Raw genomic sequence first — 22,314 nt, forward strand, 5'->3', positions numbered from 1 at the left:
CGGCAACACGCGGCTTACCTCAGCAGCAGCTCTTGAGTTAAACTGGTTAACTAGGTTGTCTCTTTTCTCCCTCTCTCTAAAATATGTAACTATATGTGTAAGTGGATGGCAGTGATAGTAAGAGATAGGATGCTCAGTGCCGGTGCCAGGGCTTCTGTTAAAAAGAACATTTCGTCTTTTCCCGCTGTGCGGTGTGAGGCGGCAAGCTCGCGAGCTGTGTGTTGCGTGGAGCGATAAGAAGCCCCGATAAGATCCAGCTTGCGCCTTTAGCGCCTGGGCAGGACCCCACACACCAAGCACCAGGTTAAAAAAAAAGTGATAAATTCTGGCCTCGCCGACTTTTCTCTCTCTTCCCTTTTTTTCCTTTCCTTGGGAAAGCCGCTTTCTCCCCGTCAGCAGAACGTTTCATTTTGTTGACGGTATTCTCTTCTGATCCATCTTTTTGTTCTCCCGCCGTCGCCGGCAAAAAGACCGTATAATTTCTCACATTTTCCTTCGTCATGCCTATCTCCAATGGAGACGCCTCTGGCAGCGCCGTCCAGCGCCTGGGCGGGAAGGTAGAATTTCCCGACTATACCAAGGCCCTGGAGGTCTTGAAGACCGATTACCAGAACCGCGATGGCCTGGATATTAAGGATTTGCTTGATTCCAACAAGCGTGGAGCTCTAACCTACAACGATTTTCTGGTCCTCCCTGGCTACATTGGTATGCACGATTCTGGAGCTTCTTTTTCCACCCATACGTAGCAAGTAGCTAATCTGTTCTCGTTCCATCAGGCTTTCCCGCCTCTGATGTTAACCTGGAATCACCTGTCACAAAGCGCATCTCCCTGAAGGCCCCATTGCTCTCCTCTCCAATGGACACCGTCACCGAGCACTCCATGGCAATCCATATGGCTCTCCTCGGTGGTCTTGGTGTCATCCACCACAACTGCTCTGCCGATGATCAGGCTGAGATGGTCAGAAAGGTTAAACGCTTTGAAAACGGCTTCATCCTGGACCCTGTTGTCATCTCTCCAAAGACAACCGTCGCTGAAGCCAAGGAATTGAAGGCACAGTGGGGTTTTGGGGGATTCCCAGTCACCGGTATGTCGATTGATTCCACTTTCAACCCCGATTCCATCCCTCCTCCTCCTGTTCGATGATGTTATCAAATCTAAACCTTATAACTTTCGTTCAACTGAACCAACGAGAGTTGCTGTGTGGAGAATGGATTAAATCCTGAGAACCCCATGTGAAGCCTTTGCTTTTAATTGGATTTATTTACTTGCTTCTTTTTATCACCGATATCTAATTAGATTGTTGCAGAAAACGGTACCCTTCGATCCAAGTTGGTTGGCATTGTCACCTCCAGAGATATCCAATTCCACCCTGATTTGGATGAGCCTGTCACTGCCGTCATGTCGACCGATCTCGTGACCGCTCCGGCTGGCACAACCCTAGCAGAAGCGAATGAGGTGCTTCGACGCTCAAAGAAAGGCAAATTGCCCATTGTTGATACAGATGGAAACCTCGTCTCCCTTCTCTCCCGGACTGATCTTATGAAAAATTTGCACTATCCATTGTCATCTAAGTTACCCCACTCAAAACAACTAATCGCTGCTGCCGCCATTGGCACTCGCCCCGAGGACAAGGACAGACTAAAGAAACTCGTTGATGCCGGCTTGGACATCGCTGTTCTGGACAGCAGTCAGGGAAATAGCATGTACCAGATTGAAATGATCAAATATATCAAGCAAACCTTCCCCGAAATTGATGTTATCGGTGGAAACGTCGTCACCAGAGAACAGGCCGCTGCCTTGATTGCCGCTGGCGTCGACGGATTGAGAATTGGAATGGGCAGTGGCAGCGCCTGCATCACCCAGGAGGTTATGGCCGTGGGACGTCCACAGGCCGCTGCAGTCTATAATGTTACTCAATTTGCCGCCCGCTTCGGTGTCCCCTGTATTGCGGATGGTGGTATCCAGAATGTTGGCCATATCGTCAAGGGTCTTGCCTTGGGAGCCACTACTGTCATGATGGGAGGCCTCCTTGCCGGTACCACCGAGTCCCCTGGAGAATACTTCGTCAGCCGAGAGGGTCAGCTGGTAAAAGCCTACCGTGGTATGGGTAGCATCGATGCCATGGAGGAGAAGAAAGCCGGAGGAGGTGCCAAAGGCCAAGCTTCAAACACTGCCGGAACAGCCAGATATTTCTCCGAAGGCGACCGCCTTCTGGTTGCTCAAGGAGTTTCTGGCTCCGTCCTTGACCGTGGTTCAATCACTAAATTCGTTCCTTACCTTATTGCTGGTATCCAGCATTCCTTCCAGGACATTGGTGTCAAGAGCCTCCAAGAACTGCATGATGGTGTTAATAAGGGAACCGTCAGATTTGAAGTTCGCACCGCAAGCGCTCAGGCTGAGGGTAATGTTCACGGCCTCCACAGCTACGACAAGAAGCTCTATTCTTAATTGCTGGTACTGAATTTAGATATTAAGTTTTGGTATTTTATACTCCAAGGACATCTTTTTAATGGTTATTCTCGGAGGGTTGTGGCGTTTGCTGCAAGCTATTTTGAAGGCCAGGAGTTTTCAAGGGTTGGGGATGTGAAGGATTATGAACGTTGGCTTCCTGCCAGCGGTACAAATAAAAGTCTTACTACAGGATAACTAAACATTGGTGTGAATGAGAGGAATTGTCTCCTGCATGCGAGTCTCCTGAGACCATCCAGGAGGAACCCCGTAGTTTGCCGAGGCGTCTGCAAAGCTAATGTTGAATTTTCAACTCGACTATCTAGCACTTTGTCGTTGGCGCATCAAACCTTTTAAGCATCCTCCCTTGGTACATAGCCCTCAGGAAGCTCAAGTCGTTTGGAGCGCTCCTTTGAGCGAGCAAAAGGCGATTTATACGGAGCATGGAGTAATCATCGATGATACTCCCGTATAAGAGAATGTCCCGTTTCGATTCTTTCATTCATGGAGATGTTAACTAGGATAATATCGGAGTCAATCAGTGTTCTGAGACTGGTGAGCTGTACGACTGGTTCAGCGGCGGCGAGGAGCTGGCAGAGGCGAGTGGGAGGCATGGTGACACTCGGGTTGAACCTTCCCGCTCAAAATGATTTAGGCAGCGAAAAGTGGTCTCATTAAACAGTTCAAGTGGTGTTAAAATGTAGCTATGTACAGAGTAGACACAATATATAATCCACCTGACCATACGGCATCACGTCGTGCTAGGCCTCACAGAGAAGGGCTTCGAGAGCCCCTCGTATACAAGCTGCCAGTTCGCCAACAATTGATTTACAAGCCTCGCAAGACACCTACATCCCTACCGGCCTTCTTGCAGCAATTCTTGAAGCAGGTAGGGTTTCGGCCATCTTTCCAGCAGTGATATGTGCTAAAAGTGGTATCATAGTGTTTCTTATGACATTTCTTTCCGCACTTGTAGGTTGGGTAGACAGCTCCCACCTTGTGACCGTTCTGGCAGAAGTAGCAGTTCCCTGCAATGGCCTCAAGTGGGAGAAGCATGAGGAAGGCAGCGGCGCAATAGGAGAGCTTCATTTTGGCTATTTCTGGTCGACAGTTAGAAATGAACGGAACCTTGACTCTTCAAGTCGGAGACGTTACCTTCACAGCACCTAGATGCAATGATCACTTTAGAGAACAGAGATGTATCTTGATACACTCGACACTGGCTTAGCGGACACTAGCGAAAATTAGAGCCTATCTTTGTGATGGAGGAATGAATGTCCACTTTACCTGTTCTGAGGATGAAGGCCGTTGCTGGAAGGACAGGAGACTGGATCCTTCTCGGCCTTTATATATACGCTCTACTCCGTACTCCGTACTCCGTCCCTCATGCTCATCGTTTTCGGATTAAACAGAAAAAAAAAAAAAAAAAAAAAAAAAAAAAAAAAAAAAAGCATCTCGGGATTTCAAACGATCAGAACACCCTTCGACCCGCAGAATACGAAGGTGCGGCTCTGCCAGCTCATGATCAGAGCCTGAAAATGGCATGAATCATTTCCTCTCAATCACGATACAATTGGATCGCCTTGTTCATCTCCTTATTTTTAGAAAAACCCCCCCACTGGTTTGAATGTCATTGGGAAGCGTGCTACCCTAATGGCGCGCGGGAAGCGAGGGCGAGAGGATGGTCACTTGTTAGGGTCCTCTCTCCTCCACCCACATTCAGGATCCTGGTCCTAATCAGAGGAACGACAGGGGCACCACCTGTTGCGGGAGGATTCAGCAGATTAAAAAGCGTCCCGCCCATCAAGGTTGAGGAAGTCTCAACAAGAAGCGCGCACTTCTGGTAACCGAAAACTGCGGACGCTAGATTGAGAATGAGCATGATCGGCCGATGCGCCTGCACGAACCTGGTCTGGAATAAAAGGAGGAGGCTCTTCACCATGTTGGGGACGGAGGATACCGAAGGTTTCAACCCGCGTTCGAATGTTTTCACCGGGGCTGTGGGTCCTCCGCTTGACGCTGAACCTATCAAGCTCCCCTGAACGACAATTTCCCCCTTGCGGTGCACAGCTCAGAAACCGCGGCGCGGAAATTTACTCTCCGACCCCGATCTTGATCGAAGGGGAGGCTACGAGAGACACCAAGGGGGAGCTGTCGAATTTGGTGGGTTGACAGTTCGTGCTGTGAAGAGGCTCTCCCCGGCTAGTAACACTCATAAAGGACGTTCTCTTGCGATGTCGCTGTTCACGAATCAGGAGCAGTTGTTGCCGTGAGAGAGAAACGCGCCAGGCGCATAAGGCGCCAGCCTGGAGCCGCACACTGCGGAAAAGATCAAACCTTCTTGCGGAATTTCAGGGACAAACCCATGACTCCAACGATGATGGATGCGACTAACAAAAAAAAAGCAAAGCCAAAAAAAAAGAAATGATAGATAGTCGGGACACAGAAAGCTTGTCGACCAAAAAGATATCGACCGACGCAGGATTCGAACCTGCAATCTTCTCCAAGTTCCAGCATCAGCTCACCGGAAAGAGACGCCTTACCATTAGGCCAGCCGGCCTACGCAAACTTTAATTATGTCCCGCGACCGCAGCTTTTCTACCCGAAGCGAACATATATCGACACACAGATTCAGCCATGACCACCCATAAGCTGTCTGAATCTGTGCTCGATAAGATACACAGTATCATTCTGGAATTACCATCTGACTTTGCTGATTTAGCAGACCAGTACAGCCCCTCGCTGGACACATGCTATCCCAAGCCTTCCAAGCACTATGCAAATTCGGTGACTGTTATATCTGTTATGACGTGAGCTAGCACTTCATAGGCAGCTGTCATGAATGATATCGCAGCAGACGGCTGTCTCATTCCTATTGCAGGCACATTCTTGAGCTTTGTGCCCTACGCCACTGGGGGCGTTTGCCTGTCTCCTGTTGTCTCGTGTCCGTCTAGAAATTCGAATTACCCCCAAGACGTTTCTGACCCCCTATTGACTTCTAGGGAACATACGGAGCTCGCTCTCCTATTGACCGAGCCATAGTAATCTATGCAACAGGTAGTCCAGCAGATAGTTCTACCTACTGTCTAGTTCTTTGACAATCATGTGGCTCTGCTACGTCGGCTGATAGAAAAAGAGCATCAGGCGGGGTTTCGAATGGATATGTAAACCTCTGCATCATAGCAAGAGAGAATAATGTTGAATATTGCTAAATGTATCTGCTGCGGGGGCCATTATATTCAACTATACTGAATTGACGTTCGGGGGATTTTATGTCCTTAGCTTGCACCTGCGTCCGGTTCTCGCCCTTCATATCCGTTGTAGGGGGCTTGTATTGGTTCCGGGTTATCTGGTCAATAACTTGTAAATCGCAATTAGCGAGCACTGACTCAGGGTAACTATCTATCGGGAACGGGGTAGTGATTTCAAACATAGACGCCTGAGTGTCGTTTACCGTTCAACAAAAGCGTCGGGCGGTGAGAGCCCCGAAGATCTGAACGTAATCTACTCCGTAGTTAGATGCAGATCAGATGCTGACTTCTGGAATCTGTTTGTGCACATTAATTCTAGATAGGACATGCGCCAGCTATTTGTTTTCCGCTTAGATGGAGGAGCCCGGAGCTGTCACTCCTAGGACTTTGGTGGCCGACACTGCTGAGGAGACCTCGGCAAACCTTGTGTGGCTTTCCCCGCGAATCAACCAAGGCAACTCGACCACTAGTTAGAAGGCCATGATACAAGCTGGCCTGGGGCGGTGACCTTCAAATAAGGATGTTCTCCTTCGTTCCTGTTGGAGAATGCCAGCTTCTCGTCTCGCCCCTACGTTCTTCTTTCTTCGCATCCCTTGAGCATAGAGCCATTCTCGGAGTGTGTCGACAGTATTGGCATCAACCTTTACGCGCGACGCCAATTGGCAGATCCAAAAGACTTCCTTACTCAACGGTACGCAGGTTACCGCAGTATCGCACCATGGGACCGGAAGCGAAGCCCAAGGCGAAGATCGATTACAAGATACCCAGGCCGAGCTCGAGGTAAGCCTGAGATTGTAGCGCGCTAAGAACTGCCATGCGGCGCGTGTCGCCTGCGTCTTGCGTCGGTTATCACGGCTAAAAGTTCGCTTGCAGCGTGATCTTGATCTCTCCGAAGAACGAAGTCCTCCTTCTCCACCGCGTCAAGACCTCGTCCTCATTTCCCTCCGCCCACGTGTTCCCCGGAGGAACAATATCCCCCCAAGACGGTGACTTCCCTCCGGCCGGCCACCCGGATAGCCACGATGAAGGTATCCATTACCGTAGAGCTGCGATTCGCGAGCTGTTTGAGGAGAGCGGCATCCTACTCGCAAAGAACAGCATCACAGGTCAAATGATCCGCGTTAATCCCGCAGAACGGGAAAAAGGGCGGCACGCCATTCATATGAACGAGACTACCTTTGATCAATGGCTGAAGGGTCAAGATACCGCTGCGGTGGCTGATACTGGTCAGATACACCCAAACCAAAGTGCTTAGTCTGAATGAATGATTTCGTTGACCGAAGGCACTCTAATGTGTTTCTTTTTATAATAACTAGACCCTCTCGTCCCTTTTTCGCATTGGATAACTCCCCAGAGGAACCCGCGTCGTTTCACAACTCAGATGTACCTTTACTTCCTACCGCATTCGAACGGAGGTATCTCTGATATTGCTGGAGATACTGAAGTACAGGTCCCTTCAACAGATGGAGGCATCGAAATTACAGAAGCGCAGTTCCTCCCCGCTACAGAGTGGCTCCGCCGTGCCAGAGTGGGAGACATCATTATGTTCCCACCGCAGGTTCTACTCCTTGATTTTGTTGCTCAATTCCTGGATAAGCCTGGTCTAAATGGAACCAGTCCACAGAGTATCTCGGGAGAGGAGTCAACCAAACGGCGAGCCGAATTGGTCAAGTTTGCTCATTCCGGAAACCCCCCATGGACTCACAAGTTTATTTCGCCTCATCCAATAGGCAATGTTCCTGATGGTAGACAGATCCTCGATCTCAGCCAACCCGGACCCGAACTCAAGGGCACCGATAAGAAAGGGGAAATAGACCGAGTTGTGCTCGCTCGCTTCAACAAAGAAGGCCCGAGAGAGGTTGAAATCCGATGGAGACGCGATGTTCTGCCTAACGGACCTGCTAAGAGTTCACTGTGAATCTGGTCGATATCTATGTACATACGTATACATTTAGGGATACCCCAATATTAGAGTAGATGTTTAGATACAAGAATGTGTATATACTCCGTCAACCAATGGGCACAAATAAGCTCGCTCCCGTACTATGGATTTAGGCGTATCGCGTAATTCCACGCACTGGCACGACTGATCACCACGACCTGCTGACCTAAGCGTTCGGCCCCGGGTCACATGACGCACAATCCCGAAATGGATCGCACACACCAAACCGAGTCGCAAGCGAAAAGCAAACGGCCAGCGGAACAATCACCTTGCGATTCGACCCCCCACGAGCAAAACCTCAACTCTTCCTCGCACCCGTCACCACTACCGACTCGCAGACTCAAGCAGATCCGCCAAAATGGAGAACGAGAAGGGAGAAATCGTCGATCTGTGCGTATACACCACCTCTCCTCCCCCCGAAAATCCTCCCCCGCCAAGAATCACAAAGTCCTGAAGGAGACTCGAATCATATCTCGACAAGTGTTTTTTTTTTTTTCCCTCCTCAGCCCTTCGCTAACCAGTTTTTCGTTTGCGAAATAAATAGCTACGTCCCCCGCAAATGCAGCGCTACCAACCGCATCATTAAGGCCAAGGACCACGCCTCCGTGCAGATCAGCGTCGGAAAGGTCGACGAGAACGGCCGTTACACCGGCGAGAACCAAGTCTATGCTCTCTGCGGATTCGTGCGAGCCAGAGGAGAGGGCGATGACAGCCTTAACCGTCTTGCTCAACGGGACGGTTTCTTGAAGAACGTGTGGAGCGCAAGTGCCCAGCGATAAACGTGTTGTTGCGCTGGAAATATGAAAATTCGGGAATGGGTTTTTGGGGTATGTGATGTTTCTTTTCCATCGCGAGGATAGGTTTCGGGTGGTTGAAACAAGCTATTGAGTTTAAGAAGCCATGTTCAAAAGGAGGACTAGGAAAATGCTGACATTATACCCTCATGCGAATAGGTTACTTCGTGAATATTTCTACGGGTCGAAAGAGATCTGGGTTCGCTGGAGTTTTACGATAATCGTTCTGTTCTAGCTTGTACCCGCTTCGGGGGTTCCTACACGACGAACATGAATTAAAAAGGCATCACATAAACCCGTTTCCCAAAATACTTTCGCTTTTCCCTTTTCTACCTGGTCGTCAGGTTTCCATCAATCATCAATATTGCCTTGTCGCTGCTAGCTAGACCCCGTTGCATGTCCCTATTAAACGGATATGTTTCGTTATCCCACGTTATCCACGAAGAACATAATTCAAATCAACCTTTCCCGTGCCTCTCTTGAGTTTTGCCATTTTTCTTTTTATTTTTTTTATTTTTTTTAACCTTGTCCTCATTTCGTAGTTGACCTTTTAGCCGGCACATCAAGGCTTCCTCACTCCACGCCTAAGAAGGTGTGGCCTTTTCCACTATGAGTGAGGAGGTAGAATTACTCAATCATCCAGCCGGGATATGAAATCTGCCTTCTGAAGAGCTGTGGCGATCAAGATTACACGTCGGAGCACAGATACGGGCGGGACATTCTACATCTTTTCTATAATAACTATATTCCGAAAGTAGACGTTCAAGGTGGCCTTGAATAAGCACGCGCCTCAGAATTTGCAAAGCTAGGATCATGGAATATAAATTTGAATGAGAATCGTTCAATTCATCACCATCTAAGAGGGCGCTGTCTAATCTTTCTCTAGGCGCACAGCAGGGTTCGATTCAATGAAGTTGAGATCTGTCTTGTGGCCGAGAAGTTCACGGATGTTGCTCACACCATATCTATAAAAGCATTAGTAAATATGCGGCATCCGCGGATAATGGCAAAAGGCAAACTCACTTGATCATCGTTGGTCTCTCCAGACTCAAACCCCATCCGTATACTCTCATATCTTTAGGCAAACCCATCGGCTCCAACATCTCAGGTCTGAACATGCCACTGTTCCCTATCTCAACCCACCTCTTCAGCGTCGGATGATAACCAAAAATCTCCAAGCTAGGCTCAGTGTATGGGTTATAAGCAGGCTTGAAACGAAGCCCGTGAATACCCATCTTCGCGAAGAAAACCTCCATAAAGCCAATCAAGCCACCCAAAGACAGGCCGAAATCAGCAATGACACCTTCGATCTGGTGGAATTCCGCAAGATGCGTAGCGTCAACAGCTTCGTTGCGGAACACCCGGTCAATACTAAAGTATCGCGCAGGGCGTGGGTTCTGCGCTAGTTTGTGAAGCATGTATGCGGATACAGCAGTAGTGTGTGTTCGAAGGACAAGACGAAGTGATTCATCTGCGCACCATGGGTATCGGTAGCCGATTGAGCCGTATTTACCTGTCTCATGCACAGCATGGATATCGTTCCAATACCGCTCATAATCTAATGGTTTTACCGAATCGCTTTTTGTATAACTGGCTGGGTTCGAGTCTCTTGAAACATGAGGATGATCTTTTGGATCGTCACGCGGCTTGTCGGCAACTGCAGGGTCTGAAATATAAAAGGTATCTTGAAGGTCACGGGCAGGGTGTTGTTGAGGGACAAAAAGGGCGTCGAAATTCCAGAATCCGGTCTCGACGAATCGATTTGTAGGCATCTCTTCGAATCCCATTTCAAAGAAGATTTGTCGGAATTCATGACGCACTTTATTCAAAGGGTGGAATGCGCCGCTAGGAGTCACCGCACCCTTAGCATTGAAATTGTAGGGTTTGAGCTTCGCCGTCTTCCATGATCCATCAGCGAGCATTTCCACTGTGAGATCCGTCTGCTCCTTAACGAACTCCCTAGCATATTTTGGTCCCTTGGATATTCTATAGTTGATAACCTTCTGCATCGTAATAAGCTTTCTTTTCCGCAAATCTGCTAGGACCTTCGCATCCGGGAATGTCTTTGTTTTTTGGATAGTATGCAGCTGCTCTCGTGCCGTATCCTCGATCGAGTCAGCAACCGCTCTTAAAGTATCCTTATCCTTCTTAATCCATCCTTTTTTAAAGGCATTGCCAGCGCCGACCTTGGCTGCATCTTTCCCGACGACGTTTGGTAGTTCAGCGATCTTCAATCCGTCCAAGGCAGCTCGGACCGCTTCGAAAACCTTTGCTTCATGACTGCCATTGGCGACGATTCCTTCGGCTTCAGGGGATAAGATCGCTTCTTCTCGCTCTAGAGTTTCATATTGGACCATCTCTCTCGAACCCAGGCGGTCGAGGGCAGACTTGACGGACGTTGGTGGGGCTGAGGGGAAGGCATCGCTGGAGAGAATTGGCTTGTCCGTTGAGGCAAGGGCCTCCAAAACTTGATGAGTAAGATCGGAAGCCATTGTCGCGACAAAGGGACAGACAAAGAAATATCTCCAGCGCAAGGTCCTCGACCGACTGGGGAATGTGCTTGCGGCGTGGCTTGCAGGCCTCCTCGTCCGATGACTCTTCAAATTTATCGGGGAGGCCAGGGCCGCCAGATGCGCAGGGGCTTTGTGTCACGTGATTGTGACGATTTATCTCGGAATTTAGTCGGGCCGTGAAACCCCCGGGCTGCACCCTTTCCAAAGGCTATGTATCCGTAGCTCATTTTTCAAGCCATGAAAACGAGCAATTAGGTCGAAACGCATCGATCCAGAGCAGAAAGACGTTCCTGACCTTTGTTCAAGTTGCTTTCTTCCAAGACCAAACTTCTCAAAAAGGTTATACATGATGTATATGTTTGATATTGTTAAATATTCCTTTGGAGCCATATATCATATACAGTGTACTACTTAGATTACCGGCATTCCATTTGGCCCCGTCCTGCTGCTGTGTCCCTATCGTTCCATAGTCCCATATCATATAAACCAGGGGTATCAACAGCTGTTCCCGGCATTCCCAGCAGCCGAGAGGATAAAATTAAAGAAGGGAGCAAAGAGACAAAAACCTCCCGACTCTGTTTTACGGTGAAACAAACATCCCAAGTTCTCCATCTTCTACAGGGAAGCAGAGCCTTTCCCCTTAGAAACCCCTTATTCGACCCACAAAAAGAAAAAGGAAGATTGAGGCCATACCTGTGCGCCTATAGCGACTGTTTCCCACGCGTTTCAATCGGAAACAAACACATCGCAACAAACGCCGCCAAGAACAACCCTCCGCTTGCATATATTGGAGCATTTGGATCCCGATCTCCTGCATAAATAGCCACAATGGGTGCCAGCAACCCACAGATACGATTCAAACAGCTTGCGATTCCCGTTCCCGTTCCACGGTTCGGAGCAGGGAACACCTCGGGCGTGTACGCATACAGCACTCCGTACATGATATTTTGGAAAAATGCCTCGAGACATGTGCATGTTAATTGAGCGTTCGGGTTCTTAGAGATAGTGAAACAGAAGAGGATGACACCGGTGATGCATGTTGAGACAGCCATAGTTCCCTTGCGCCCGATATAGGGGATGTCGACGGTATAACAGGCGAGGATTGAACCGGGAACGCCAACGATGGAAGTGATCGCGTAGTTACGATAGACTAAAACCATAGATCAGTATCCACGCCAAAGTCAAAGGAGTTGAAGATTTATATAACTTACCAATTGAGACGGGGGTGGATGCTTGGTTCCCAAGGTATTGAGGCAAAAACGCGTTGAACAAAGGGTAAGCCATACCGATTGTAGCCCAGCAGAACCACAACAAAAGAGCTATAGATGTGGGTTAAAACACATTTTAGTGCTGCTCAAAGGTAAAACACTACGTACTGGTAATCCCCAGCCGCTTGGTTGCAAATAAGGGGGCAATCCGGTCGGCGGAGAAGCTTGCAAGCTTCCTCCTAACCATCTCCATTGGACTCAGCTTCTGGGAAGTAGTCTCTTCCTCTGGAAAGCCGCCGATCTCATTTAAGATGTCCACGGTCAACCAGGTCTTTGTTCTATTTTTGTAGGCAATAGCATGCACAGTTGCCACTGCTTCGTTCTGTCGACCCCGTGAAAGCAAGAATTTCGGCGATTCGTAGAGATGGAAAAGGAAAAAGCGGCAAATAAACATAACGAAAGTAATCGCTCCGAGGGTGATGGTGAGATATCTCCAGCCCATGTTGTCTTCCCTTCGGCACGGAACGCCAGAGGGACATGAGTAGTTTGGGATGAACCCCCATGCCACGAGACTATGTATGAACATTAGGTACAAGTCTTCTCACGGTATTGTGACGGGCTTTGCAAAATCAAACCTTCCAATGAGTTGTCCAACGGGCCACCAAACACTGAGCATGGTCAAAAGGTTCCCTGATGCAAACGGTAAGAACTCGAGGAACAATGCTCCGTCAACTGGCAAATTTCCTCCCACGCCTAGACCTAAGCACGCATACATGGCACAAACACTATCCAGACACGACAATTAGGGCGAGGAACCGGGCTCTGTTTGCAATTTTGCAGCTTGACTCACCCAACCCAAGTCGGACCTCCGCCAGCAGCAAGGCCGAACACGCCGCAAAGCAACAAAGTCATGTTGAAAGCGAGACGTCGACCAATGATGTCCGAAGCAGTTCCCCAGACGACCGCACCGATGCACAATCCGATGAACAATGCACAGGTCGTAAATCGTACATGCGACTCGGAGATTCCAAACTCTGCAGAGAGAGGGGGCAGAGTCAGAGCAACACCCTGTAACATAGAGCTGTTAAGAAATTTCAAATATTTTCGGTCTACCATGGTTAAGCGGGGCATACCTGCAGCCAGAGACTGATGAACAACGGAACTGAGTGTTAGTAGAATCGTCATAACCACCGAGGAGATTGACAAGAAATACTATTCTGCGAGGCTATTCGTTAACTCACTTGTCTGCAGTCCAGCCAAACCCACAGAGAACGAACAATTCCCATTGATATCGGCCCATCCCAATATCCTGGATAGCCCGGTTAATGACCTTGGATTTCCCTGAATACCATGCATTAGATCCATCTTCTCACAAACCGCTGCCGGGTGTTTGGGATGTACGTCTGGGAGGAATTGCCGGGAGCAGCGCCAAGTGAAATGGCAAAAAAGGGAGGTTGTTGAGCAGGAAAAGGCAAGTTGTCTGCACTCAGGCTTTCCAAAAGAAAGAGTCAAAGGACAAAACAATCAACATGCGCTGCAAAACGTACGATCATAAGCAGTATCGTGACCAGATGCAGCCACATCACTCTCTACCTCTGCTTTCAGTGCTTCAAGGGTCAATGATGTGCCGGCTTGAGAAGTCTGAATCGATCCTCTTTCCGCCAAGCTTTCATCGGATTTCTTGTCATCGGCTGCTGGCGATTGACTATTTTGCTCCTCGGCTAGAGGAATTAGGACCCCCGGGTATTCCAGAGCATCGTGCTTTTTGAGCGGATTCACAAAGAACGGCATGATAGCTTATATATATGCTTATACGGGTCTCCAGTAATGTTGATAAAAAATTGCGCTAGTCAACACGATTTGCTGCGACGGAGAGTATTAATTCGTGGTGTATTCGTTGCAACTGGTACAGGCGTGAATAGGCGAAGCTCTATGTATGTACGCTGCTAGGAAATGCTGCACCGGGCACGAGTTGGATGTTCCTTGAAGCTGCACTTGGGCAAAGGCTCGCGACGTGTTCGCTGGAAGCTCCCCCTGGTCGCTCTGGGCTGAAGAGAGGAAAACGCGGAAATCGTTTGAATTTCGGTATGCGAAGGATAAACTGAAGTCACAGACTCAAGTGATTCCGGATCACTCGTAAGAGCTTAGCGCACGGGCACAAGGGTAAACTGGTGAAAGCGTCGAGAAATGAGCTCAATTTTCTCCTGCTAGACTCTGCAACATAGATACAGTAGCTTTGAACTTTTGTATCCCCCCGGGAGTATATGGTCGACTTTTGTAGAGCCAAATCCTGCTGAAATGGGCCGAAACGTATGCGAAGGAACTGAGGTTTATCAGCAATCTAAGGATGGATGGGATGTGCTTTTTGTACACCCTGCAGTCGCCGTCGTCACGAAATTAAACTCCAAAAGATCTTTTTCTTTGAAAAGGACGCCAACTTAACCCAGCAGAAAGACAAGCCCTCATTGGTGATTTCGATGATGGGCAGCGGGATGCGGTGGGGAGTGGGGGATCGTACAGTGCTCAGGGTGATTGTTATGTGGGCTCGTATTTTGCGTGATGGTTCTTTGAAATTTTGAAGGCTATCGCAGACTTGGTGGTGGGTTGGGCTCTTCGAATCAGTTAAGCAATTCAACGGTAATTTGCGCCTATCGAAGCGCATCGGTTTCTTCCCTGTCCGCCACTCCTGGGGGGACATGTGAGTTGACGTTGGTGGGACAAAATTATGGGAAGGTGATCCATTCCACTTTGCGATTGGCCCAAACCGTGGTCCAAATTGTTTGATGGGTGCGGATAGTCGGCAGCTCGCCACACGGATGATTGTGCAGCTTGGGGTGGCGATGCCTCGTGTGGTCAGGGCAGCGTTGTTGCACATTGGGAAAAGAGCTGGCGATCATCTGCGGGCGATGACGACGGGGGCGCATACATACATATGTAGCACCGGTGCAAATTAGCGCGGTGGAAAGTCAATGCTCATGCAGCGCAACCCGATAGGCTAGCTGTCCAGGGGCCCGGATCCAATTACCAGTTTTGTATTTTAGGTTCCCGCAGCCATTGGCTGGATCAAATTATTTTTGGCCAATGGAACTCCAACTAAAATCGAACGGAAATCAAGTGGGCCCGATCCATTCGCCAGAATTTGGGGGTGTGGAGAAATGTCACATGCGCCGACCCCGGGCAAGCGCCTTCCGTCAGCAACGGACGGCTTTTGGCCTCTCTCTTGGCGACGGCTCCCTCCCCGTCCCAGTCAGGGAAGCCAATCGAACCGTCTGCATTCACGAGAGGGCTCGTATCGCCGGGGAATACAAAATGGGTTTGGAATCCAATCTCAGATGCGAGCAGCGGCAGAAAGCACTCGAGCATGTTGAGGCGCACAGGCCCAGCTCGAAAATCAAGCGATGTCCGTAGTACTCCGTACTCCATACCCCAATCAGAGACGGATAATAACCTTTTGCGGTTGAAAGAAAAGGATAAGAAATCCGCAGGTCCCGCTGTGGGACCAAATCAGCAAAAAATATTTTCGGCTGGTAAATTTCTCGCGACTCGGCCAGTCAACCCGGTGGCGTATCGATGGAGCCGTGTATTCGATAACATATGTGCGGGAGATGTGTGGTAGAAAGAGTGCAACTTCGACTCACATGAGACGCAGGTGGAGTAAGGGACGGAGAGTCGGCTGTAACGATGTGCAATAGCTGAAGGATAAACATATATATATATATATATATATATGTGCATCGAGTTTGCGCTGGTTGGAAGCTCTGTGCATGGTTCGCGAGGTCTTCAGAGAAGCATTGACCACTAAGGGTGGCGCAGGCTCTGAGTTGTTCCCCTATATACCCCGTACGGAGTATGGCGGTATGTGTTGTCCTGCTCAAATTTGGTACTGACCTTTCCTTTTCCGCTGCCCAAGATGCGGGAGCCACGGCGTCATATTGTTCGTCTGAGTATGGAGTAACATAGCGGCCGTTGCGGAGTACAATGAAAGAGATAACACCGCGTGGACCTGATCTGTGCACCATTACTGTCGAAAGGCTCACTTCCCAAACACTGACCGCTCAAAAATGAAATTCAATGGCCATGGATTGGAACTTCTCACACCGGATTTGGAGCTGAAGAAATGTGGCCCGCCAAAGGGTGGAACGCTTCCACAATTCGAATCAGTTCTCTGTCCATGCACCCGACACGCTAGAAAGCTTGTCATCATCATCCCGAGATGGCTGGAGGCAGCAGCAGCGTGTTGTTCTCAATTTTTCTCTTCCGGGGAGGCTTCAAAGAGGCACATGGCATGGGAATGCTGAGGCGCTTTTCTTGCCATTCATCACTGAAATATAAACAGCCTATAGCCCAGCCTCAGTACTCCCGTAGTCAAAGCGGATCCGCGGGCGCGGACACGAAAAACACCCGTCAAATGACGATCCCTGAGTCAGGATCCGCCTGGAAGATTGGAGTTGACCAAGGCGATAAAAGCAGCGACGGGCAAAGAACGTGCGGTTCGGCTCTTAGCGCCTTGGCAATCTTCCCCTTCGGCGATGAAAAAGGCCATCGCGCGGAACAATTCCAGAACGAAATCGATTGAACGCCAGCGCCGAGTGCCCGCAAAGTTAATCAGTTCGAAGTCGTGGTCTGCTACGAAGACCGCATCAATCCCGCAAGCTCCCTCTTGACCGCAAACTCCGGGAGGAGAACTCTACGCTGGCTTGGAATCCGAACTCCCGCACAACGACACAGGGTTGAGCTTTTTGGAGAATCGCGATCCCCAACCGAGAACCAAGTCGCCGACTAGCAAAAAACGAAGCAACTCGGCAGACTGTGTCCGCCGTACCCTGAATACATATTCTTTTTCTTTCTGCGAAAACCATTGTATCTGCATTCCGTCCACGGGCCCCGCTCGCAGTTTACGTACAGAGCATTCCTCCATCCTGAGAGGACGTTTGTAGGAAGAACCGGTGGAGGTCGAACGTAACCATGGTTGATCTCCGGGTAAAGACAAGCCCAATCAAAACCGCCGCCTCGCGGTCCTGCAATCACTATGTACAGTACGGGTTTGGGGGAGCCCCAGGCGTGCCCCGAGGTCGGAATTTGGGGAACAAAAGCCTTAGTCTGTGAAGACTTATCTCCGGGACCCGGTGGCTAAAAGCGGCAACATGCTCGAGATTTGTTCCCGATTCTGAAAAGTAGGTTCTGATATTATCGCGTATTTCAGGTCTCATATCACTTTCTGGTCTTAATAACTATGGGGTAAGGCTGACAGCCCATTCTCATGCATAGACCTACATCTAAAAAAGGGTGGAATTGCGTTGATCCTTGCTGACGCCTAATTTACTGCATGCTATTTTGAGAGAACAAAGAGAGAGTTTAGTGCAATGGCGCTGGGTGATCCTCAACGTGGATGTGCTGAATCTGCAAAGGAGGGTTCACAACATCAGCCCCAAGACGCACTTGGTTTGCAGCAGGATTTCCCGCCAATATCTTGCTCAATTTTCTCGGAGAAGCAGCCAACAGAGACAGGTCACGAAGTACCGCAATTCGTCCCCATCACAACCACCGACGAGAAAAATGGAATTGCGGAAAAAGATTATCAACGCCATGCAGAAAATGGTCGTCAGAGCACGGAAGACGCATGCCAGCTCTCCTCCTCCCAGTACACCAGCGCTGACGGTGGCGCGCCGTTAAGTCCGCGAATGTCCACGGATCCTCAGGGGAATACCTACCCCGAAGGCGGGAGAGAAGCCTATGTGGTAGTAATAGGCTCCTTTTTTGCCCTTTTCGGCTCCCTGGGCCTCTCCAATACGATAGGAACATTCCAGGCTTGGATTTCCGTCCACCAACTCAAGGATTACAGCCAAAGCTCCATCAGCTGGATATTCGGAACCTATACCTTTTTGATGTTTTTCGGCGGTCTTCAGGTCGGCCCGGTCTTTGATGCGAAAGGTCCCAAGTGGCTCGTCCTGGCCGGCACCATTTTGACCGTCCTTAGCGTCGCCCTTCTCGGCTCATGCGAAGAGTACTGGCACTTCATGCTTGTATATTCCATCATAGGAGGCATAGGAATCACGCTCGTTTTCACACCTGCAATCGCCAGTCCCGGTCACTTCTTTTACCGCTTGCGAGGACGTGCCACTGGCCTTGCTGCCACCGGGGGAAGCATTGGAGGAATTGTCTTCCCGCTCATGCTGGATAGTTTATACGCGAAAGTCGGATTCGCATGGGCTACCCGCGCTGTGGCATTGGTCAGCCTTGTCACGATGTCGGCTGGCTGCCTTCTGATGAAATCTCGGTTGCCAAAGAAACGTGCAACCAAGGAAAATATCCTCCCTGACCTGCGCATCCTGATGGAGCCTGTTTTCGCGTTCACCACGGCTGGGATATTTTTCATTGAATGGGGCCTCTTCATTCCCATCACATTCATGACCTCTTACGCCCTCCATCATAATATGCCACGCGGATTATCCTATCAGCTGCTCGCCTTGCTCAACACCGGTTCCTTTTTCGGCCGCTGGATCCCTGGATTCACCGCAGACTATATGGGACGCTTCAACACCATGATTGCGACAGTCGTGTTGTGCCTCTTGTCCACCGCTTGCCTGTGGCTTCCCGCCGGAGACAGTATAGCCATGATGGTTGCCTATGCCCTCATCTTCGGATTCGCCAGTGGCAGTAACATTAGTCTGACACCGGTCTGTGTCGGACAAGTCTGCAAAACAGAAAACTACGGTCGGTACTATGCAACAGCATACACTGTTGTTAGCTTTGGGTAAGCACCACTCCAATTTTTTTTTTTTTTTTTTCCCTTCTCCTTCTCCTCGACTTTGTATAACTGGATACTGTGAAGGTACTAACCTGAATGAATCACCTAGAACCCTGACCGGAACACCCATTGCGGGGTCAATCCTTACCCGTAACGGCGGTGATTACTGGGGCCTCATCACCTTTACATCCTGCTGCTATTTTGCTGGACTCATCTGCTTCATTATTGCCAAAGTCCTCCGAGTCGGATGGAATCCACTAATCATCGATTAGATACTTAACCATATGCTCATGAAGTTGTCGCAAGATGGAACAAAACGAAGCCACGTAACCTAGACTAATACTAACAAAATTAAAAAGTTTGAGTAGAGATACATCTCATGGGGTAGTTTAACTCCAAGAGACACAAAAAGCAAAGAGGTGTTTTGGCAACTCACATTGAAAATTTAATTCCTCCTAAGTTAACTAATCAGCAGCTAATGCTCGATGTATGCTACTGGTTCTCATGATAGATTTTTGAACATCATACCTTTCGTGCTTGGATAGATTAACGACAATTGAATCTGTTTCTTTATTCATTATCTATTCTCAATACAGGATAATAATTGAGAAGCCTTAATCTAGTCCATCGGCTTGTACAGACAACAAGCTAAGTCGCTGAGCCGGCACTGTATCAAATCAACACTTGCAACAAACGGCGATGCATTGTGGGGGGTGTGAAGTCGGCATCTGATAAAATAGCATAAATTGCGGACCCGACGAAACAAAATCCTTCGACATCATCATTTTAATGAATATTCACCATCTCCGCCCAAGGCCTCACCTTTGTCACTGGTCCTTTATATGTATGCTTTGCGTGCACGAAATAGTAACCCAGCGCACAAATCACTACTCCTCCAAAGATTGCACAGCTCCAATTCATCGTTTCCAGACTTACCTCCCGCTTGAGCGGGAAGAATGCACAAACCCACACCACGAGAAGGAAGAGGATCGCAAGGGTCTCCACAATGCTTGCCCATTTACCCATGCTCCACCGCGCAGGCGGTAAAGGCTCCCCACGCCAGCGCTTAAGACGTACGCAGGCAATGGAAATGATATAGGAAGATAGGAGAGAGGCAACACCAAGAGAGAGGATGGCGTTGAAAGCAACAACTGAGCCAATGTTGATGAGCGCAAGTAGGCAAGTTATTATAAAGCTAACCAAGAGCGCGTTCAATGGGACAACAAAGCGGCGGTTTACCTATTGGCAAGTAAGCTCTTGTTTCCGGGAGAAGCATGAACAGGAAATACCTTTGCGAAGAAGTGTGGAAATGGGACTCCACCGTCACGAGCAAACGCATAAAGCTGCCGTGACGTTGAAGCCACATTGCTGACAGCACTGCAGACCTGGAGAAGCATGATGATTACTGTCATGCCAGTGGTACCACCAACAGAGCCAGTGGTTTGCAGAAACACATAGATGAATGGAAAGCCATGGCTGTGCTTAAGAGCTTCCTGCGAGCTCGGGATACAAAATACGTATGTGATGAGCATGATAAAGCCGACTATGCCATTTAGGGCCAACGTTCCTAGCATTGCTACTGGCAATGTTCGCGAGGAATCTTTAATCTCCTCGGCTGCGCGCTTCGTGTTAATGTAGTCCGATCCAACCTAAGCTTAGAACGTACATACCCATGTGAACAGCAGCATCAGGGCCTAACTCGGTGTCAGAACCATTGATTTATCCTTGTCATGGCTTGGAACTAGATACTTACCTATAAGAGCGTAAACAGGACCTACCAGGCCGAGGATGCATGCCCCGGCCCTACTCCCCCATCCACCGTTGTCTTCTATGGTGCTAAACACCTTAGATGCTGAATTCTTCTCACCCTTCACCCACAAGGGAATTAGGATCCCGAAGAAACCCAAAACATAAAAAACTAGCATGGTACCCTCAATCAAAGGTAGCCTGGGGGCAAGCACGGTATTGAAGATCATCGCAATGAATGCAACCGCTATGACGAGGAGCGTCCCATGCCATGGTTGTGCTATATATGTATCAGGGTGATTTATTTCAATGATCCCAATAATCATGTTGGCGACGGTATAAGCAGATCCCGCAATGCCTGTATGCCAACCCAGCACACAAACCCAGCCGCTAACATAGCTAAGGAGTTGCTGATATTCATTGGGAGCAAACTCAGAAATCCAATGGTATTGTCCTCCCGAGATTGGAGCCCTGTGTGACATTAGACGATGGATCATGTATCTATAGAGAACACGAAACTCACATGGAGGCCATCTCGGCCATGGACAAGATCACAAACGCAAAGCCAATAATCCCGGCAATATAGCTGTACACCATCCCACCAATTCCGCCATTGGTCAAGCCAACGGAACTCCCACTGGGTGAAGAAAGTGTTTAATTCAGAAGGCAATATAGTTAACGGACACAGCGAAATATCACTCACAACATCACTGACTCCCAGGTGGCCATGAGGACTGTCGCGAACCCTAAGATGGTAAAGAATCGGAAGTTTCGCTATATCAACGGTCAAGAAAGATTGCATATGATACCAAAGCATAACACTCCTCACATTGAGCTCCTGGTGTACTCCGGCCCGCCACATGTCCTTTTTGTCCTGCCATGTCCCACCACTTTCCTTCGCAATACTGTCATCCTGGGTCTCGTCGTCCACTGGGACGCTAGAAGCACCGGTCTCCGTTTTTAATTCAGCTGCTAATGTATCGGGCATGATAATAGTTCAGGCCCAGGGATGATAAGAATTGAGAATTGGGTTATCACCGGAAACCGAACGCGATGTAGGAAGAGTTCGTAAATCAGGGAGAAAAGAAGGAGGAAAGGCCAGATCTTTCCCAGAATTCAGAAGAGAACTCGGGAGGAATTTCGGTCCACTCAGCTGGAAATGTTTCGTTTTCGTCAGCCCTGTGGATGGATATGTATTGTAACATCTTGCTTGATTGGCATATTACAAGGGAATGCCGGATCCGTTGTGTAGGCGGTGAGAAAGCGATTTATCAGTCACCTCACTCGCTACGGAGTATAATCACCCCCTGTCAAAAGAAATTGTGCTGAATTCCGGGCCTGTCGGGTGTAGAACATCCCTGTGTTCCCGGGAGGCTGGGCGGAAGGGTACGAATGTAAACGGGATATCGAGTAAGTGAACCGGGAAGCCGAGTACTTATAAAAAGGGACATGGCTCACTCTGGGAGTGTGACTCGCACAATTTAGAAAGAGAGAGGGGACACAGAGCTCTGTCATATCAGCATTTGCGCTGGGTTATGGAGAGTACAACATGCAAGAGTGTTAAAAAATGCCTGTTGGATTTCCTGGGTAGACGCATTCCTGCGTTGGCGGGACGCTGGGGTATTGACGCGCTCTCAGCGGTATGACGAAACGATAGAATCCA

The 22,314-nt window shown here is 49.1% G+C and overlaps 11 protein-coding genes and 1 non-coding gene across 12 annotated transcripts; 6 read left to right on the top strand and 6 right to left on the bottom strand.

Annotated features, from left to right (window-relative positions):
* Positions 1-378: 378 nt before the first annotated feature.
* Positions 379-2,687, top strand: CIMG_04496 (inosine-5'-monophosphate dehydrogenase). Its single transcript, XM_001245054.2, has 3 exons — positions 379-705; positions 777-1,085; positions 1,308-2,687. Exons 1-3 carry the CDS (start codon positions 501-503, stop codon positions 2,447-2,449), a joined length of 1,656 nt encoding a protein of 551 aa, XP_001245055.1. The 5' UTR covers positions 379-500; the 3' UTR covers positions 2,450-2,687.
* A 590-nt stretch (positions 2,688-3,277) lies between these two features.
* CIMG_04497 (uncharacterized protein) lies at positions 3,278-4,391 on the bottom strand (the record flags this gene model as incomplete). Its single annotated transcript, XM_001245055.2, has 2 exons — positions 3,278-3,543; positions 4,139-4,391. The coding sequence occupies 2 exons, from the start codon at positions 4,389-4,391 to the stop codon at positions 3,278-3,280; spliced, it is 519 nt and encodes a 172-aa protein (XP_001245056.2).
* A 528-nt stretch (positions 4,392-4,919) lies between these two features.
* Positions 4,920-5,009, bottom strand: CIMG_15084. The gene has a single exon. It is a non-coding gene; the product is annotated as a tRNA-Arg (tRNA).
* Positions 5,010-6,169: 1,160 nt separating this feature from the next.
* CIMG_04498 (NUDIX family hydrolase) lies at positions 6,170-7,618 on the top strand (the record flags this gene model as incomplete). The annotated part of the gene is made up of 3 exons (XM_001245056.2): positions 6,170-6,480; positions 6,574-6,926; positions 7,017-7,618. The coding sequence occupies exons 1-3, from the start codon at positions 6,221-6,223 to the stop codon at positions 7,616-7,618; spliced, it is 1,215 nt and encodes a 404-aa protein (XP_001245057.2). The 5' UTR covers positions 6,170-6,220.
* Positions 7,619-7,903: 285 nt separating this feature from the next.
* On the top strand, positions 7,904-9,057 carry CIMG_04499 (40S ribosomal protein S21). The gene is made up of 3 exons (XM_001245057.2): positions 7,904-8,032; positions 8,187-8,469; positions 8,596-9,057. The coding sequence occupies exons 1-2, from the start codon at positions 8,001-8,003 to the stop codon at positions 8,419-8,421; spliced, it is 267 nt and encodes an 88-aa protein (XP_001245058.1). The 5' UTR covers positions 7,904-8,000; the 3' UTR covers positions 8,422-8,469; positions 8,596-9,057.
* Positions 9,058-9,261: 204 nt separating this feature from the next.
* CIMG_04500 (phenylalanine-tRNA ligase, alpha subunit) lies at positions 9,262-11,019 on the bottom strand. Its single transcript, XM_001245058.2, has 2 exons — positions 9,460-11,019; positions 9,262-9,401 (listed from the first exon to the last, which is right to left on the bottom strand). The coding sequence occupies exons 1-2, from the start codon at positions 10,926-10,928 to the stop codon at positions 9,308-9,310; spliced, it is 1,563 nt and encodes a 520-aa protein (XP_001245059.1). The 5' UTR covers positions 10,929-11,019; the 3' UTR covers positions 9,262-9,307.
* A 273-nt stretch (positions 11,020-11,292) lies between these two features.
* On the bottom strand, positions 11,293-13,948 carry CIMG_04501 (sugar transporter; the record flags this gene model as incomplete). The annotated part of the gene is made up of 8 exons (XM_001245059.2): positions 11,293-12,099; positions 12,161-12,268; positions 12,326-12,729; positions 12,793-12,942; positions 13,008-13,225; positions 13,291-13,303; positions 13,399-13,498; positions 13,705-13,948. The coding sequence occupies 8 exons, from the start codon at positions 13,946-13,948 to the stop codon at positions 11,651-11,653; spliced, it is 1,686 nt and encodes a 561-aa protein (XP_001245060.2). The 3' UTR covers positions 11,293-11,650.
* Positions 13,949-14,546: 598 nt separating this feature from the next.
* CIMG_13364 (uncharacterized protein) lies at positions 14,547-15,032 on the bottom strand (the record flags this gene model as incomplete). Its single annotated transcript, XM_001245060.2, has 1 exon — positions 14,547-15,032. The coding sequence occupies one exon, from the start codon at positions 15,030-15,032 to the stop codon at positions 14,547-14,549; it is 486 nt and encodes a 161-aa protein (XP_001245061.2).
* A 178-nt stretch (positions 15,033-15,210) lies between these two features.
* CIMG_04503 (uncharacterized protein) lies at positions 15,211-16,017 on the top strand. Its single transcript, XM_001245061.2, has one exon. It carries the CDS (start codon positions 15,239-15,241, stop codon positions 15,563-15,565), a length of 327 nt encoding a protein of 108 aa, XP_001245062.1. The 5' UTR covers positions 15,211-15,238; the 3' UTR covers positions 15,566-16,017.
* Positions 16,018-16,370: 353 nt separating this feature from the next.
* On the top strand, positions 16,371-16,733 carry CIMG_04504 (uncharacterized protein; the record flags this gene model as incomplete). The annotated part of the gene is made up of 1 exon (XM_001245062.1): positions 16,371-16,733. One exon carries the CDS (start codon positions 16,371-16,373, stop codon positions 16,731-16,733), a length of 363 nt encoding a protein of 120 aa, XP_001245063.1.
* Positions 16,734-17,399: 666 nt separating this feature from the next.
* On the top strand, positions 17,400-19,177 carry CIMG_04505 (MFS monocarboxylate transporter; the record flags this gene model as incomplete). Its single annotated transcript, XM_001245063.2, has 2 exons — positions 17,400-18,911; positions 19,015-19,177. The coding sequence occupies exons 1-2, from the start codon at positions 17,521-17,523 to the stop codon at positions 19,175-19,177; spliced, it is 1,554 nt and encodes a 517-aa protein (XP_001245064.1). The 5' UTR covers positions 17,400-17,520.
* Positions 19,178-19,691: 514 nt separating this feature from the next.
* On the bottom strand, positions 19,692-21,639 carry CIMG_04506 (amino acid permease; the record flags this gene model as incomplete). Its single annotated transcript, XM_001245064.2, has 7 exons — positions 19,692-20,144; positions 20,195-20,520; positions 20,576-20,599; positions 20,659-21,122; positions 21,175-21,288; positions 21,355-21,425; positions 21,481-21,639. The coding sequence occupies 7 exons, from the start codon at positions 21,637-21,639 to the stop codon at positions 19,692-19,694; spliced, it is 1,611 nt and encodes a 536-aa protein (XP_001245065.2).
* Positions 21,640-22,314: the final 675 nt, after the last annotated feature.

The sequence above is a fragment of the Coccidioides immitis genome (genome assembly GCF_000149335.2).
Source record: "Coccidioides immitis RS genomic scaffold supercont3.4, whole genome shotgun sequence".
Taxonomy (NCBI): domain Eukaryota; kingdom Fungi; phylum Ascomycota; class Eurotiomycetes; order Onygenales; family Onygenaceae; genus Coccidioides; species Coccidioides immitis.